This window comes from Microtus oregoni, unplaced genomic scaffold, assembly GCF_018167655.1.
Source record: "Microtus oregoni isolate MIOR12 unplaced genomic scaffold, Mior012 000010F_ref0000083, whole genome shotgun sequence".
Taxonomy (NCBI): Eukaryota; Metazoa; Chordata; class Mammalia; order Rodentia; family Cricetidae; genus Microtus; species Microtus oregoni.
The window spans coordinates 22,147,434-22,164,589 of NW_024543069.1; the positions used below are offsets into that span (position 1 = coordinate 22,147,434).

Sequence of the window (17,156 nt, forward strand, 5' to 3'; positions counted from 1 at the left end):
GGATGGAAATAGAAAACACTATCCTGAGTGAGGTAAGCCAGACCCAAAAAGAGGAACATGGGATGTACTCACTCATATTTGGTTTCTAGCCATAAATAAAGGACATTGAGCCTATAATTCATGTTCCTAGAGAAGCTAAATAAGGTGAATCCAAAGACAAACACATAGGCATCCTCAGGAATATTAACCTTCATCAGGCGATGAAAGGAGACAGAGACAGAGACCCACACGGGAGCACCGGACAGAAATCTCAAGGTCCAAATCAGGAGCAGAAGGAGACGGAGCACGAGCAAGGAACTCAGGACCACGAGGGGTGCACCCACACACTAAGACAATGGGGATGTTCTATTGGGATCTCACCAAGGCCAGCTGGCCTAGGTCTGAAAAAGCATGGGATAAATCCAGACTAGCTGAACATAGCGGACAATGAGGAATACTGAGAACTCAAGAACAATTGCAGTGGGTTTTTGATCCTACTGCACGTACTGGCTTTGTGGGAGCCTAGGCAGTTTGAATGCTCACCTTAGGAGACCTGGATAGAGGTGGGCAGTCCTTGGGCTTCCCACAGGTCAGGGAACCCTGATTGCTCTTCGAGCAGATGAGGGGGGGGGGGACTTGATCGGGGGAGGGGGAGGGAAACGGGAAGCGGTTGTGGGGACGAGGCAGAAATTCTTAATAAATAAATAAATTAAAATAAAAAAAAAAAAAAAAAAAAAAAAAAAATTTTTACTCCACATGGTGGCTCTGGTTCAAACAAGATACTAGGTATTTTTAAAAGCCCCTAGCATGAAGCTGACCACGTAAGTGATTCTACAGTAGCAAACCTAATCAGCTTTGATTTTTGAGGTGGGAGTTAAGATACACTTGTGGATTTATTTTAATTTTTTTGAGGGTCTCACTATGTAGCTTTGCCCGTCCTGGAACTCACAATCTAGACCAGGCTGGCCTCCGACTCCCAGAGATCTGCCTGCCTCTACCTCCTCAGTGCTGATATTAAAAGTGTGTGCTACCACACCTGGTACAATCATTCTGATGACCTCAGGCAGCCAGCTGCAGGGTCACCAGACATCAATTTCTGATTTAGCAGAGCGGTATTAAGGCTCTTAGTACACTAATCTGCACTTTAAATATCTGCAAAAGTGGAAAACAAAAGAGAAAAAAAATGGCCATCTTTGGGTGGCTGGGAGAACAATCACTTTCAGTTTCTAGCCCGAAGGATCAGTAGAAGCTGTGCTACTCCGTGTTTCCCAGTGTAGCTCCGCCCACCTCGTTTCTGCTTCCATCTGGACCACCTGGACTGTGGGCACGAGACGGAGACTCATTTGATGGCACAAAGAACTCAGACAGGGAAATTATAAACAGCAAAGCAAACAGAAAGGAAAGAAAGACATCAGGGCTTTGGGCTGTTGTCTGCTTTACTTTGTTTTAGATAAAGGTCACGATGTAGCCTAGGCTGGTCTTGAACTTCCTATGTAGCCAAGGATGGCTTTCAACTTCTGACCATGCCATTTGCCTACCTTCCAAGTGCTGGTGTTAGTGGCTTGTACCACCATAGCCAGTTTTATGCTGTTCTGGGGATCAGAACCCAAGGATTCATAAAGGCTAGGCAAACAGTTTACCAACATCCCCACACAACCCATTTTCTAAAATATCTTTTCCTGTGGATTTTTTTTTTTTTGCACTGAAGTGATAACACCTACTTCTTATGGGGAATCTGGATCCCCACACCTACAGACAAGCCAGGCTGATGGCATACGCCTGTAGTCCCAGAACCGGGGAGGTGAAGACAGGACACAAGTGTGCTTCTGGCCGAATGTGCTGAATGGGCTCTGGCTTCATTGAGCAACTCTGTGACGAAATATAAGGAGGCTGGAAAGGAGGACACTGGATGCACGCACACACACACACACACACACATACACACACACACACACACACACTCACACGGACCTCAGGTCATCACGCGACCACACCCACTTCTGTGCACACATGTGGACACACACGCTCCCTCCCTCCCCTCCACACACAAGAGTTTTTTCTCTTAAGTTAGAAGAGTACAAGTTCAGCTGTGGAAATGCTCCTATTCACTATTTGGTCCGAGCCCATTATGTTAACTACCAGGCATCCTTTGATTGTTTTTCAGAATGTTGTTCCCGTTCTTAAGAAATCAGTGTTCTTGAGGGTATAAGAGCTCTTACAGATCACCTTGAAGAGACACTGAGAAGAGTGGAAATGGGCCCAGGAGGCAAACAGCTAAAAAGAAAGAAGAGGAAAAAAAGACATGTGTGCGTGTGTGTGTGTGTGTGGGGGGGGGTGTCCATTCACTAGGGAGGCCTTGGAAGCCACGCTGCCAGAGGACAGCTTTCCCCTTACCAGCAGGTTCTCCGGCTTGATGTCACGGTGGACGATGTTCAGGCTGTGCAGGTATTTGATGGCACTGGCCAGGTTGTACAGCATCCCACTGGCATCTCGCTCTGTGTATTTGCTAGTGGATGTGATGGCATCGAAAAGGTCTCCGCCCTGGAAGAGAGCAGCTGGCTGAGCCGGGTACTGACAGATGGACCAATAGGCTGCCCACGGAGGGGACTGACAAACCAGAAAGGAGATGAAGAACGGACTAGAATGTGGGGGTTCCTAAGGGCTTTCTCGGCTTCTGCTTTGAGAAAGACTCTCTGGTGACTTCTCTCCCCCGTATGGGAGATAGTGACATTTTATCCTAAGCTTAAGGAAAAGCTGTGATGAGACTCTGACAGCAGACACGTGGCTGCCTCCTCAGCCTCTCTCCAGGGAAGAGGAGGTGGAACTGGGTTCCCTCTGAGAAGCCTCATGTTGGGGGATTCTGATGACATGTGCTACCTGCCACACACCAACTGCCAGCTGAAGTACAAATTCAGAGTCCTAAAACTCCCCCAGAAAGACAGGTAATTCTGCAAGCTCTGTCCTTAACAGAATGTTCTTCTGCCTTTGAAATTATTAAGACACGTGCGTAACACACACTCTCTCTCTCGCTCTCTTTGACTTGCTAAATTTAGTTCTCTTGGAGTGGGCGGTGAGCTTTTTCAATAATGCCTTTCTCTGTAAGGAATGGAAAATGGGACCCACAGCCTGTTCTGAAGACAAGAAAGACAGGGAGAGAGGGAGGGCAAGATGGGAACACCAAAGACAGTTTCCTGGTTCTATTCTTCTGAGTCTTTGCTTCCCGTGGTCCTTTATACTTTATCACACTCAGTCAACCAATGATTTAGGCCTGATATTAAGTGGCACTTATCTGAAGTCCTTTCAGAGACTTTGGGTATGCTTTACTAAAAGTATTTACATCATGATAGGAGATTGACTACAAAACAGCTGACCCCAGAGCCCAAACACATTCAGATGTCTGTAACTCCATAGTGAGCAACTTTATTTCCCCTTTAAACACAGCAAATAAATAAATAAATAATAAAAATAAATAAATAAATAAACAAACAAACAAATGAGACATAGCCCTGTAGGCTGTCAGGTTTCAGGCTTCACAAACTGTGCTGGCATCTGTGCCCCATGTGCAACTTCCACCCTGGAATTCTCTCTCCCTGTTGGCCAAGCAACGGTTCTTCCACGAACAAACCTAAACAAATGTTTTCTCTCTCTGCTTCCTGTTTCTCTCAAAGACCTGGCTGTCACACAGGTATGAAGTTTGTTTCTGAGCCACTGGCGGATGCGGGATGTTCTCTGTGGTCTAGCTGAACCCCTTACCCTTAGTTAGACAGCAGGATATGCGTGGTTGTATGAGCCAGTCTGCAAAGAATCAGGTGCTGTCCTGGTGCCCAAGGCTCCAGGCCTCAAGGCGGTTCTTTCTGGTGCAGACAGGATGCTTTCCCCCTAGTTGAGACATCTTAGTTTTGCAGATAGAATTCACGAAGGCTGTGCAGCTCAGGGAAGGGCTTTGCTGTACTCGTCAGGCAGGCTTACAGTTGGCCATCGGACTGAGATCTGTCCTCAGATGCATCATCAAACACCTCTATTTCTCATCCCCAAATTTCACTTGGTCTCACCCTCCCCACAAAAATCCACCTACAGGGAGCTGACTGATAAAACTACGGTAATTCATCATATTTATAATAGTGCACAGCAGGGCAACAGGAGTGAGCTGAAGCTGTTGGTTTAAAGAACCGTGCTATGGTGAAATTCTATTCTGTGAGCTGGAGACTATATAATCTACAAGGTAAGTAAAGTAGCGATTCGGTAATAAAATGTCTATAAAAATTGCAACACATAAAAGGACCTGTCTTTGGTCAAAGGACAGTGTAACATTTTTACCACAGTGTTGGCATGTTCTGGTCACTGCCAACCTCAAACATGACAACGGAAGAACACTCACCTTCACTAACTCCATAACAAGGTACAGCTCAGTGGGCACATCCATCTCTTCGATCAAGAGGACAATGTTGGGGTGCTTCACCCTCCTCAAGATAGACACCTCGTTCTGGATCATGTGCTCCTGTGCAAAGGAGAAGCCGTTTTAATACACTCAAAATGTATGAGGAACCAACTCAAGACAGGACAACCACCTGAAGACAAGGGAGATGCATTTTGGGGAGACGCAACAGCATTCTGAAGACCCTAAAATAATCCAACTAAAGACACATCATGACGACTATAATTTTCTAGAAAATGACAGGATGAATCTTAGGCAACAAATGTAAGGGGAGACAATAAAGCGATCAGAGGGGGAAAATGAAATCAAATCTTCCTGACTACTTTTATTCCAGAATTATGTATATGACTGAAGGTCCCCCTAAGTTTGTGACATTCTGTTTCATCAGAAGGCATCTCTTGCGCTGCACCGGGTTAAGAAACCGGCTGACATTTCTACCCTTGAATGAAAACTTCACAAGAGTAAACCTGGTACGTACTTTGCCTCGACATTTGCTTTTCTTGATGATTTTCAGGGCATACTCCCGAGCAGTTGACCTGCAAAGAGAAAAGTTTTAAAGTAAAACTTAATTTGGGATCAATTGAGTCCTTTCGTTGGAAGTTAATCTCTTGCTTGTAGGTCTCAGCATTTCTATTTTTGAAAGGGCTCTGTTCTTTCTGTACAAAGCAGTCTGCAGATGTTTGTGGGTTTACCCCAACTAAGGACAATGAATCTGTTAGTACAGACGGATCCGGAGTAATGCAGCCACGTTTAAACAGGAAACACGCCACTGTGGCTGTTTCAGCTCTGCTAAGTTGCTGTCCCTTTTCCTGGAAGTCACCAGCAAAGTTGCAAAGCATCCATCTGTAATTGTCCTTTTGCTACTCTTTTAATTATCCACCACCTCTGCCACACATGGGCTTCCCTAAATGGCTGGCCTCAAACCGATGATCCTCCTGCATCAGCTACTGGAGTGCTGGGAGTCTAAGTGTGATCTATTGTGCCCAGTCAGTCTTTCTTGGGGTTCTCGATCCACAAGAGTGGCTACGACAGTCGCCTGACAGCTCACAAGGTCACCTTGAACAGGCCTGAGAAGCGGAACACCCTCTACACGTGTGGTCAGTGTCAGAGCCTGAGAGCGAACTGCGGGAGAAGCCGAGATGAGGCTCAGAGAGGACAGAGGAGGAGGAAACACTTCTAGTGCTTTTCTGGTACCCACTGGGCCTTCCTGGTGGTCATTCTCAGGGCAAAACGGAAAGGATGGTTAATATCAACTCACTTACCCATGGCCACATGGCATGGGTAAAATCATATTTCTCTGACCCTGAACTTTCCCTAAAGCTCAGCCACATCCCTGATGGGTGTGGGACAGAAGGATCAGCGGTGTTGTCACCTTTCAACAGTGCTAATGTGGGCCAGAATTTCTAAGATCTTCTGGCACCAAACCCAGGGGCGTGGCTATTAGAGAACACAGCATACAAGAAATTTCAGTAAGCTACAACTTCTGAGGCAACAAGCCTTCATCCCTGGTACAGGCCTTCAGAGCCCAGCCTTTTCCTTACAGATAGAAACCACCTGTCTGAATACAAACGGTTGTGGTTGAAATGAGGCTGATAAAGGAGCAGTTTGAAAATGGGAATTTCAAATTCTTCAGTATGGAATTTAATGGGATTCCCACTTATGTGCTTAGGGCAAAGACACGACCTTTCTATACACAAGCTAGGAGGCCAAGTAATAAAATATCTGTTTCGTGGGCTGATGGAGGAAGGTCATTGGCTAATAAAGGCACTGCCCTGGCCCATTTTATTGGTTAGAGGATAGGTGGGAGGAGTAAACAGAACAGAACGCTGGGAGGAAGAGGAAGTGAGGTCGGAGACTCCACAGCTCTCTCGGGAGCAGACGCCTCAGAGAGAGACGCCATGCCCCGCTCCTGGGATGAAGCTCCGACCCAGGATGGACTAGGCTAGAATCTCCCCGGTAAGCACACCTTGGGGTGCCATACACAGATGATTAGAAATGGGTTAAATTAATATGTGAGAATTAGCCTAGAAGAGAATGGGCCAAGCAGTGATTAAAAGAATACAGTGTCTGTGTAATTATTTTGGGGCATAAGCTAGTCGAGCAGGCGGCCGGGGTGCTGGGAACGCAGCCCTGCCGCCCCTATTACTACAGTTGGCGCCCAGACGTGTGGACAACTAAACCCATTTAAAAAACCTGAGAAGGCTTAAAAATAAGGGAGAGAGAGTTTAACACAGATTTTGCTGTTTGTTGGTGGCGTGCTGTAGAGAGATTTCCTGATTCGGCAACAGTAGCAGAAAAAACGCTGTGTCATTTTAAAGCGCGACTTCCTGGGGCTGTGCCGCCATTGCGATCTCTGTCTGGCTCCTGTGGGGGACAGAGCTTTTGAATAGAGCATTTGGAGTAAAGTGCTACGATTTGTTTGATGGCAACTAGACTCGCTGTGTTCTCGGGTCTACTCTGCTTGCCAGAGGCAAGCAAGCACCTCATCTAAGAGAGGCTTCCTGACTCAGCTTTAGCTGCAAAACCCTGCAGCTCATTAAGAGGACCTGCCACGATACACTTAAACGGTGTTGACGAAAAGCTGAACGCATGCTTTTCAGTTTTCAGCCGTAGCAGGAAAAAAGCTGCGCCGTTTAAAAATGCCAGCTTTCTGGGCCATCCTGCCAGGGCAAACTCTGACTGTTTGAGGCAGGAGGGCCGGCTACCTAGAGAGGACCTGAGTGTTGTCTGTTGTAGCTCACTTGCTGGCAGGGACCTTGAAATGCCATACAGTTGTTGCAGTAAACATGGCTACAGCCTGTATATCCGCCATGAGGCTGGAAAGCTAAGGAATGGACTGGATCTAGCTGGCAAAGCCACGCCTTTAATCCTACTGATATTGCTTGGTAAATTAAAGACTCATGTGGTCAGAAAAAGAGAGATATACAGTAAAGAGAGATTCAAAGACAAAGAAAATTTTTAAATGGTTTACAGTGTGTTAAAAATATATGCAGACTAAAAGTTGAAGTTTTTAAAGTAAAAAACAAAAAAAGGAAGAGAGTTGTGTGTGGTAGCACACGCCTTTAATCCCAGTGCCTAGAAGGCAGAGACAAACAGATCTCTGTGAGTTCAAGGTGTAGTAGTGTACACCTTTAATCCCGAATGCCTGGGAGGCAGAGACAGGCGGATCTCTGAGAGTTCAAAGACAGCCTGGTCTACAGAGTTACTTCAGGTCAAAGATACAGAGAACCTGTCTCAAAAAGCAAAGAGTTAAAAGTAAAAATAAACGAAATAGAGGTTAAAACAAAGCTGTACAAAGATGGAAAATAGACAGAGAATTTTGACACTGTATGCTATTATGCTCTCTTTGAATTATTTGAATGCTGAGGAAGGAGCAACAGCTGCTAAAAGATATTTGTTTATAAATGCTGCTGAACTAATCCAAAATAGATATTTTGAATTTGTATCTAAGGATATGATACTTTGGAAAAGAGATTCTTATTTTGTTTTCACAGAGGATGAGACGCTGTTCATTTCTTCTATTCCGATTTGATATGGTGGACCACGCCCTCCTGAAGGGTTGTTGTGAACATCTTCAGAAAATTGCTTCGCTCAACTGCCAACTGAGATGAAACTAGCACACAGGTTATACCATGAAAGACCAAATTAACGACGCCCCCATTCAGCAGGAAGCAGTTTGGAGAGAAATAACTGCGCCCAAATTCCCAAAAAATGTTTATAAATGTTCTTTTACATTTAAAGGGGGATATGAAAAAAAAATAAAATAAAGGGGGATATGATATAGATATGAATAATTTGCATTAGTATAGATTTTGCTTTATTGATAGCGATTTAAGGTCAATTTTGTTAAATGTATATGTATTTCTGATATTGATTAAGGTATTGTGATTGTGTAGTTCATTTAAAAATGTAATGTATATAGGTAGTTAATAGATAATCATAATAGTCAAGTTTGTAGTCATGTTAGTTAGATTTTCTAGATATATAGAGATATATTTTAGATAGACATTCTTCATGTCTTTCAAAGATTACAGAATAGGACATTTAATGTTTTAATAACTGAGGACTTTTCATGACAATGAGACACTCTGCTCCTGGCAGCACCAATCTATTTCAAGAGGAAGATGGGCATCGAAAGGCTCGTTATGGAGTTTTGATAGCCATTTGGGCAAGAAACTGCTCTTGCCTGGACTATTGCATAAACTGGACATAGAGAACCCGCAGAGAGAGGACTACTGAACTTGCCTAAGGTGAGATGATCTTTCGGGGTTCCTGATTCATTTTGAAAGAGTCTGCGAGACATTCTGCAGGACACAACAGATAGTGACTGAACTGACTTTGAATTTTCCTGCTTTATGGAAATGTCTGCTGGATAGCATGGGCCTGAAGGCTGAAGATGGATGCCCCAACGGTACAAAAGAACTTTGGGTGACTGTCCAGGCAGCGAGATGTCTTTGTCATTTCTAGAGTTTGAAGTTTCTTAGTTCTTGTTTACTTAGGTAATATTATATCTTTCTGGAGTCTTTGATGGAGTTAAGAATAGTTAGTTATAGTTATAGTTTTCCGTAGTTATGATAAAGATTATTGTGACTTTTACTTGATAACTGTTTTGTTATATGTAATTTTGCTATGTTAACGTTAAAGCCTTTTTTTTTGTTTAAACCGAAAAAGGGAAAATGATGGAGGAAGGTCATTGGCTAATAAAGGCACTGCCCTGGCCCATTTTATTGGTTAGAGGATAGGTGGGAGGAGTAAACAGAACAGAACGCTGGGAGGAAGAGGAAGTGAGGTCGGAGACTCCACAGCTCTCTCGGGAGCAGACGCCTCAGAGAGAGACGCCATGCCCCGCTCCTGGGATGAAGCTCCGACCCAGGATGGACTAGGCTAGAATCTCCCCGGTAAGCACACCTTGGGGTGCCATACACAGATGATTAGAAATGGGTTAAATTAATATGTGAGAATTAGCCTAGAAGAGAATGGGCCAAGCAGTGATTAAAAGAATACAGTGTCTGTGTAATTATTTTGGGGCATAAGCTAGTCGAGCAGGCGGCCGGGGTGCTGGGAACGCAGCCCTGCCGCCCCTATTACTACAGTGGGCATTTTAAAAACTAGTTACATGTATTATTTCTAAAAAAAAAAAAATGTTTGTTACTGTACTTTCAGGCCCCAGCTCAGGAAACACTCAATAAACATTATATTGTTATGATTAAATCTGGGGCATAAAGCCAGAAGGTAATGACTTTGAAGCCCCCTTTCTCTGCTAGAAGTCTTTCATAACCATAGCTGCTGTGGAATCTGGGAAGGTGGAGTTTTTGTTTATATGCAGGCAGGCATCCCTGAGCTGATGACAGGGTTGTCTCCCAGAAGGCCAGGATCTTACATTCCGTCCTAAGACTACCATTGGGGGAAGAGGGAAGCAAGGATGGGTTTGGTGGCCTCGGGGCTTATAAAAAACTATATGACACCTCTCTAGTTAGGACATGTTATAACACACATCCTACTAAATTCACTCATACATCAGACCACACACCCCACAAAGGACCACAAAGTTTAATGCCGCAACGATTCTTTCTTGACTTCTTAGAGGCAGAACTGCAGTCATGTAATAATAACCCTTAATTACAACAAACATAGGTTTACAGAAGCAGCTAGTCTTTAAAAATGAGCCCCAAGCTGGTATTCATGCAAAATGTAAACCATAAGTAGCAATACCAAGGCACAGTTTAGCCAAAATAATGAACCTGCTTTAAGGCTTGCTGATAACAGCACAGGCCATGCGCTCGTCTGTTCCTGCATTGCATTCTTGTCCTTTCACGGGCTCTCTAGGCTGCACAAGAGCAGCAGTACCAGAGAATCCTGTCCTTCTCCTTGTCTAGGGCAATCAGTTGGTAAGGTCACCTCCCCATTAATACGGCCTAAGGCTGGAGCCCAAGCGCAAGCTTTACAAGAAAAGAAATTCCGATTTCATGGAGTAGGCACTTTCTTCTTGGACTAAGACTGCTCCAAAAGATAGAACACATACCTGACATTTATCAGGGCTAAGGACATGTGACTAGACAGTAGTTACGAAAAAACCTGCTAATGAGACATAGTAAATTCTGCTAATGAGACATAGTATCACATTGACTCCTAATGGCTTCTCATCATACCTATAGATTAGCACATACCTGAACCCTCATCTGAGAAGCCCCTTATTGCCACAGGGGATTGGCACTGAGACCCACAACTGGTCAAGATACTGAGAATGACTTTGGATGCTCAGCCTTAGGGCGTATCATATCACACCTTTCTCCCAAAGGTCAGGGAGCATTGTGGAAGAGGTGGAGGAAAGTCTGTAAGAGCCAGGGAGTGAATGTCTATAAGGAAACACGTATGCGCACTAGCTGAGACAGTGCTCATAAGACTTGCATGAGCTCATGCCAGACAAAATCCAAGCATGTAGGGGGGAGAGTGCAGGAAGCCCACCCCAGCTGAGGAGTTGTTGGTAACTGATAGCTGCGGGGAGGAGAGTTAAATTTCTTTAAGGGCATGGCTCCTGGTAGCTCTAACATGGTCTAGTGAATGCCTACTGTCTTAGATGACATTAATGAGACTCAACGGATTTAAAAACAAAATGAGGAGATTACATTGGATGGGTGTGGAATGGATGATGGATCTGGGAGGAGATAGGGAGATGGATGATTAAAAGACAAAGTATGAGATTCTCAAAGAGTTTATAAAAATAATAAAAACCCTTCATTGACTCAAATAGTAGTGCGTTAGCAAAGAATATGCTAGAAGGTCCACAGAAAAGAGGACCCATGTCACCCTGTTACTGTACCCACTGTAGAAAAATTGCCTGTGGTGGCACATTATGACAGAGGATGAACATCTTTACCCATGTTGATACACATCCATCCCCCAAACACAGCAGAGCGCACCCACAAGCAGTATGTGCCATCCACAACATTCTTAGCTTGTGTTTATTTTCTGGATCTCTGTAAAATATTAAAAGAATGTTTCATAATATCTCTGGAGAGAGAGGGCACCAGCCATATGTCCTTGCTCAGCAGGAGCTGGAGGCTGACACTTGAGGAGCAATCTGGTGTTTAAACTCTGAAGTTCCATGCAGTGAGCCCAAGTAGGAAGGAAGGAAGGAAGGAAGGAAGGAAGGAAGGAAGGAAGGAAAGAAGGGAGGGAGGGAGGGAGGGAGGGAGGGGAAAAAAGGAAGGAAGAAAGGAAGGAAGGAAAAAAAGAAGGAAGGAAGGAAGGATGGAAGGAAAGAGGGGAATTCTATATGGAGAAGTGGGAATTGTCTAGTATCAGAAGGCTAGGATCCTAGGACTGAGATACCATCCTGGTCTAGGACCAGCTAGAACAACCAGTAATCTACTGCTGAGTGTTGACATATGATCAGAAAGCCCACAAGAAAGGCCATGACAATCTGCCAGAAAAAGAGACTTCTTGCTTAGAATACCTTTCGCTATTTAATTTCTGCCTTGTGCACTGGAAAAGTGACTTTGGTATAGGTAAGTTCCTCACTGGACTCTTGTGGGGAATTCTTTTTTTTTTTTTTTTAATTCTTTATTAGAAGCACTGGGGTAGACAGACTTAAGTGTGTGTTTGGGAGCAAAACTGTGGTCTACATGTTTAGCAGATGACTGACCTTGTATATTTAATGTCTTCCATCTATATTTTTTTATAATGTGGGAACAGCAATACTGACCTGATTGGATCATTACAATTCAATGAGATACTATAACTTAAGGGCCACAAATGGATAGATGTTTAGTAAATAGTGATTGGTCTGGTTTCAGGAAGGGTGGAAGCCAAGGTGGTCCTGGAATGTTTTCTGTATCTGGCAGGCAGGCAATTGAAGGCCATGTTCCATCAATGGGGACCAGGGACTAAGGGAGAGGAGAGAGGTGAGCTGACGGCATCAGCAGGGGACATTTCCAGGCCACCAGTTGCTCCTGACTCTACCTCATGCAGAAGAAGTGCCTCAGCAGGCTGCTAGGCTGTGAACATCCCAGCCCAGCTGGATTACTGAGGGGAGTGAAATCTGAGAGCAACTGTTGAGGGCTGCTTAGTGGGGGCTTTGCTGTCTTGAACGAAAGGCATGCCAGGGTACAGCATCTAGGCGGATGCTGTTTCAGCTAAATCCTGGTGGTGCGTGGTACCCTAGGCAGGCCTCCAGTTCTAAGTGGCTCAGACCCAGGCTCTTCTGTGCTACAGCTTCCTCATCTGTCTCCTGGTCTGAGGAGTCCCCTCTAAGCAGTGATGAGACACAGGGCAGAGGTACTTCTACAGGCTCCAGGAACTCAAGGACTGTCCAGTTCCCCGGGAGTAACGAAGGAGAGCAGGGGAACACAGAGAACCAGAGGGATCCCTCAAGGGATGGGCTAAATGCCCTCAGCATAGCCCCGGGAAGATGCCAGTTGTCCAAAGCCTGGGAACAGAACTCGGAGCCTGACACTGAGCTGAGGTTTTTGAGGTCACTCTGTGCTGGCCGACAACGTCATTTCTCTACCTGGTATCCACCAGCTGCACCCTTGAACAGTCAAGAGCCTGGGCATACACCAGGCGTGAGAACATGCCTGTGATCCTAACAGTCGGAAGGCAGAGGCAGGAGGATGGTGACTTTGAGGATGGCTTGCAAAGACCTTGGCTCCAAACCCAAAGGGTGTACAGTTAAATCATCTGAAGACACTTTTGCAGATCGAGTACCACGTTTGCAGACTCAGCACACAGGCGTTTTGAAACCGTTCGAGGCCATTGTCGTGTGTAATTTCATGATGGTGTATATTAGAGGTCAAACTCTAGAAAAGAGCATTCTTGAGAAGCTGTACATGAGGAAGTCTTCAAAATAACTTCTCAAGAAAACAATATAAAACACCACCTGACAGAACTGGAAAGCTTTTCAACATACACTACATAAAAATCGAAGTCTTTATATCTGAGAGAGCATCCTAGGAATTGTTATATTTTTAAAGTCTGTTTTTAGATGGCTTTTTGTCTATTATTTTTTAAATTCCTTTTGTCTCTGGGGTTGAGACCTTAACTTAATCCATATGTGTCTCTGTCTGAAAATAGAGACTGGACCATGGAAGCCATGAAAGCCAAGCGGTTCCTTTAAGTTCCCACACTGGCAGCCCCCCTGCTTACCTCTCTACGCATTCCTTGACAACAGCGAAATTCCCATCTCCTATTGTTCTCCCAACTTTGTATCGCTCTGTTATTGTGGCAGGAATCTGGAAGCCTTCCTCGGACTCTTCTGAAAGAATTAGTGGTGTGTTTTTATTGATTGGGAAGGGGCCACAGATGTTGTATGAAAGATACACTCCTAAGCATCATCTCACGGGCTGGAACCAATTCAGAAGTAATTGTGGGAAGCCCCCCTCCCTTACAGGCTCATACAGACTCAATGGTCTTCACCAAGGCAAACGATAAATTAAAAAAAGCCTATCGGGCCCACCTGGAGCGATATCACTGCAGCTTATGTTTTCTGCTGCAGTGGGGATTCAGAGGAGGAAATCCCGCATTTCAAACTTCATGCTCATTTCATCAACAACCTTCACTGAATACCCATTGTGTGCAGGGAAATGACATTTTATGTACAGGGCAGAGGAAAAGGCATTTCTGGAGGAACGCTGAGCAGCCTGACATGGTACAAGCATGAAAAGGTCCTGCTGTTTGGACACCAAGCTTGACTCCATCCTGAAATGGATATCTCTGCAAAATTCCTCGTGCATTAAGTATCAATGAGCAGATTTTGGACAAATGTTCTCACCAAGCAACCTGCATGGCAGATGTCAAGTTTAAACCCTGATATCTATTATGTCTGTGGGCAGACAGTTTTTGTAATAACACAACATAGTCTCCCTCTGAAAATGTATTTTGAAACATTTTACAAAAGCCTAATAAAGCTTTAAATATCCAAGGCTGTAAAATTAAATAAGCCATGCTTGGGTCACATAAATATGATGCATCACGTTTAACATGTCGAGGGTATAAAAAGCCTTTTAAATCTAGGCTGTAAAATGTACATGCCTTAAAGTTATAAATCCCAGCTTTCTCCCGGGCAACCTGCGTGCAAAATGGCATAGGAGCCTAGTGAGCTTCCTCGTGGTGCACTTCTCCTAGCCTGTCCTCATATACTGAGTCTCAAAGTAAATGTGGTTTCCCGGCAAGTTTTGTAGCTCACATTTTATGTGTGGGACTGGGGAAGAATGGATGGAAATTCATAGAGGTCCTTTGTGCTGGCCTGTGCACCTGGGGTGGCTTTTCTAGACAGTAAGGTAGAAATGCAGAGCAGCTGCCTCTACTATGCCCCTGCGCATCTACACAGCCTCCGCATTGTGGATGGCACTTCCCTCCTGGGTCACTGGAAGCTACCTTGGCAGTGCCCAGAATAAAGTGAGGGCTAGAGCCAGTCAATCCTCCTCCCTTGCCCCACCCAGGAAAGAGTCAGGATTTTGCCTGTATCTGAAAGACCCACCCTGGGGATTTTCATTTTCTCCTTGAGGAGGGGAGGAAATGGCTGTGGGACAGCTGAATTTACAAACCTTCTGGCAGATGATAGGGTCTTAGACTCTTTGTATCTGGGCAATACAGTAGTTGTCTGTGGACTTCGGGATAATTGTGATTCTACAGCTGGGGTCACCTGTCCCTGTCTTCCAGTGGAAACACTCATTGGGACACCCATCCAAGATACAACGTTTGGGATTTTTCTACCAACTACTGATAAAGGTTCCGGTCCCCCTAGAGTCAGCCTAGGTTTAGTGAAGGACCATTGCATTCCATTGGGTGAATACGGCACACTGGAATGAAGGAGACTTCTAGATGGCAGAACTACAGTTTCAATAATGCAAAAATGCCTGCTCTAACCATGGTGAGAAACAAATGATTCCCTTGAGAGTCATGTGTCTTGCGTAACGCCCCAGAGTCCCTCAAAGGGTGCATATTTGGGAAAACACCAAGTCACAGCATGTGAAGCACAGGAGTGGCAGGACTGGCTTCCTCTTGACACTTTTCCAGGTCATTTCCCCTCGTTGATTTGAGCCTGATTACAATCCCAGGAGGGTGGGAAGGGTGACATTTAATAATCTATAAGAAACTGAAGAGGCTCGTTCCACACCATCCAGCCAGTTAACTCTGCAATGCATGTCATTTTCTTACATTACAGGCAAATTCTAATGCAAATTAGTTTAAGTGACAAGCAGTGGTCGCCGTCAATGGCTTCTTCCTGTAAAGTTCTGGCTTGATGGATTGAACCCCCTTAAGTTGGAGCCTGCTTATAGGTGTTCAAACACAAGACACAGTTGTCTTTTCACTTACAAAAAGGGATTAGAGCTTGGGAGTACAAGGGCAGGCAAGAGCTGGTCTTCCTAGGCATTACACACCCACAGAGGATGCGCAAGGACTCAGGCCAACTCCTCCTTCCCATTCTCAGACAGTGGGTGCTCATGACGGTAGGAGTTACCCACTCCTGTCCCCAGTGACACCCCCCGCAACACACACACACAGACACACAGAGACACACACATACACAACACACATGAGGTCATTCCCCCCCCCACACACACACACAAGCTTCTGGACTTTGGTTACTCATTGTGTTCTAAGACATTATAGTTTTCAGAGTAAATTTAGCTAACCCTTCCTCCATCCCCCCTGCAAGCTGTGCTTTCTCTCGAGCGTATCACCTTCCCCAGGGCCGTCATTCTCATCCATCGAGCTGCAAACTTTTGTGGACGAAAGTGAAGTAGAGGAGCCGCCATGCTGAGAGATCTGTAAGGGAGCAGAAACAGAATAAAAAACCTGGGTCAGAGCACTGGAGCCTCCACACACCACACCCACCCCGGGTTCTCAGGAGCTAGTGTTGCCCCTCCCAGGGAGGAACTGGTCTTCAAACTTGGAAAAGGAGGTCTTAAGAACGGTCAATGAGGGCCATGAATCCCGCCCTCCCTATTAGCCAGTGTTTGTGTTGACTGGGAATCATGGGAAACCTGGATGCCCAGGACTTCGTTTCTCAAAGTTAGCATCCTTGAGCTCCAGTGTGCCAGATTTCGGGCATCTCACTTCCGCCTTCTGGTCTATGCTGAGCAGCTCAAATGTGGTGCCATTCTGGCCTTATTTCTACTTTTACAATAACAAAAAGTCTCCTAAGTTAGAAATGGACTATTTGAAAAAAAATAATGGAATGACTCAGCTTTAGCAAAACTTTAGAGGGAAGTAGAAGAGTAGGTTTGTGCCTCTCCCTTTGAGATAAAGATGCAGTAAATAGGAGGCCAGCCTGGCATATGCTACGTATGTCTGGGAAAAAGGCAAGGATGAAAAGCCTAGGCAGGAGAGTCTCCTGTAGCTTAGATGGATTCTGACTGAAGACCCATGAGAGCAAACAGGGTACTGGCTGCATTAGAGGGAAAACCATCAATGTTACGACTGGCTGGGAAGAGTATCTGGGAAGGGACGCTTCCGTCTCTGCCCCCTACTTCTCGAGAAAACAGTCTGCACACGGTTATGCTATTTCTAGATAGTGAACACAGCTCGTCCTAAAAGATCTTCCTTCTGTTCCCCTGGGTTTATCCACTTGGTTGGCCTGATGGGAGCAGGAGGCGGTGAGGGGGCGGCATTGGCTCATGGTGCTGGCTGTCTGTGGAGCAGAGAGAAGGGAGAGCGGCTGTAGTTGCATTGATCACGAAGTGGTGATGAGAAGCAAACTTGACCTAAATTTCCTCGGCTCACCGTCTCCCATTCAACC

The 17,156-nt window shown here is 45.2% G+C and overlaps 1 protein-coding gene across 8 annotated transcripts in view; it reads right to left on the bottom strand.

The window, feature by feature from the left end:
* The window catches only part of Dclk1 (doublecortin like kinase 1), a 293,883-nt gene that overhangs the window by 51,430 nt on the left and 225,297 nt on the right, over window positions 1–17,156 (bottom strand). For 4 of the 8 annotated variants that reach the window (XM_041659043.1, XM_041659042.1, XM_041659047.1 and 1 more), the window contains 5 exons: window positions 16,051–16,183; window positions 13,559–13,667; window positions 4,893–4,950; window positions 4,358–4,477; window positions 2,374–2,520 (listed from right to left, as the gene is read on the bottom strand). In XM_041659043.1, the coding sequence (XP_041514977.1) occupies window positions 2,374–2,520; window positions 4,358–4,477; window positions 4,893–4,950; window positions 13,559–13,667; window positions 16,051–16,183 (567 nt within the window). The remainder of the gene's footprint in view (window positions 1–2,373; window positions 2,521–4,357; window positions 4,478–4,892; window positions 4,951–13,558; window positions 13,668–16,050; window positions 16,184–17,156) is intronic. The other 4 variants (XM_041659045.1, XM_041659044.1, XM_041659049.1 and 1 more) reach the window with 1 other exon arrangement.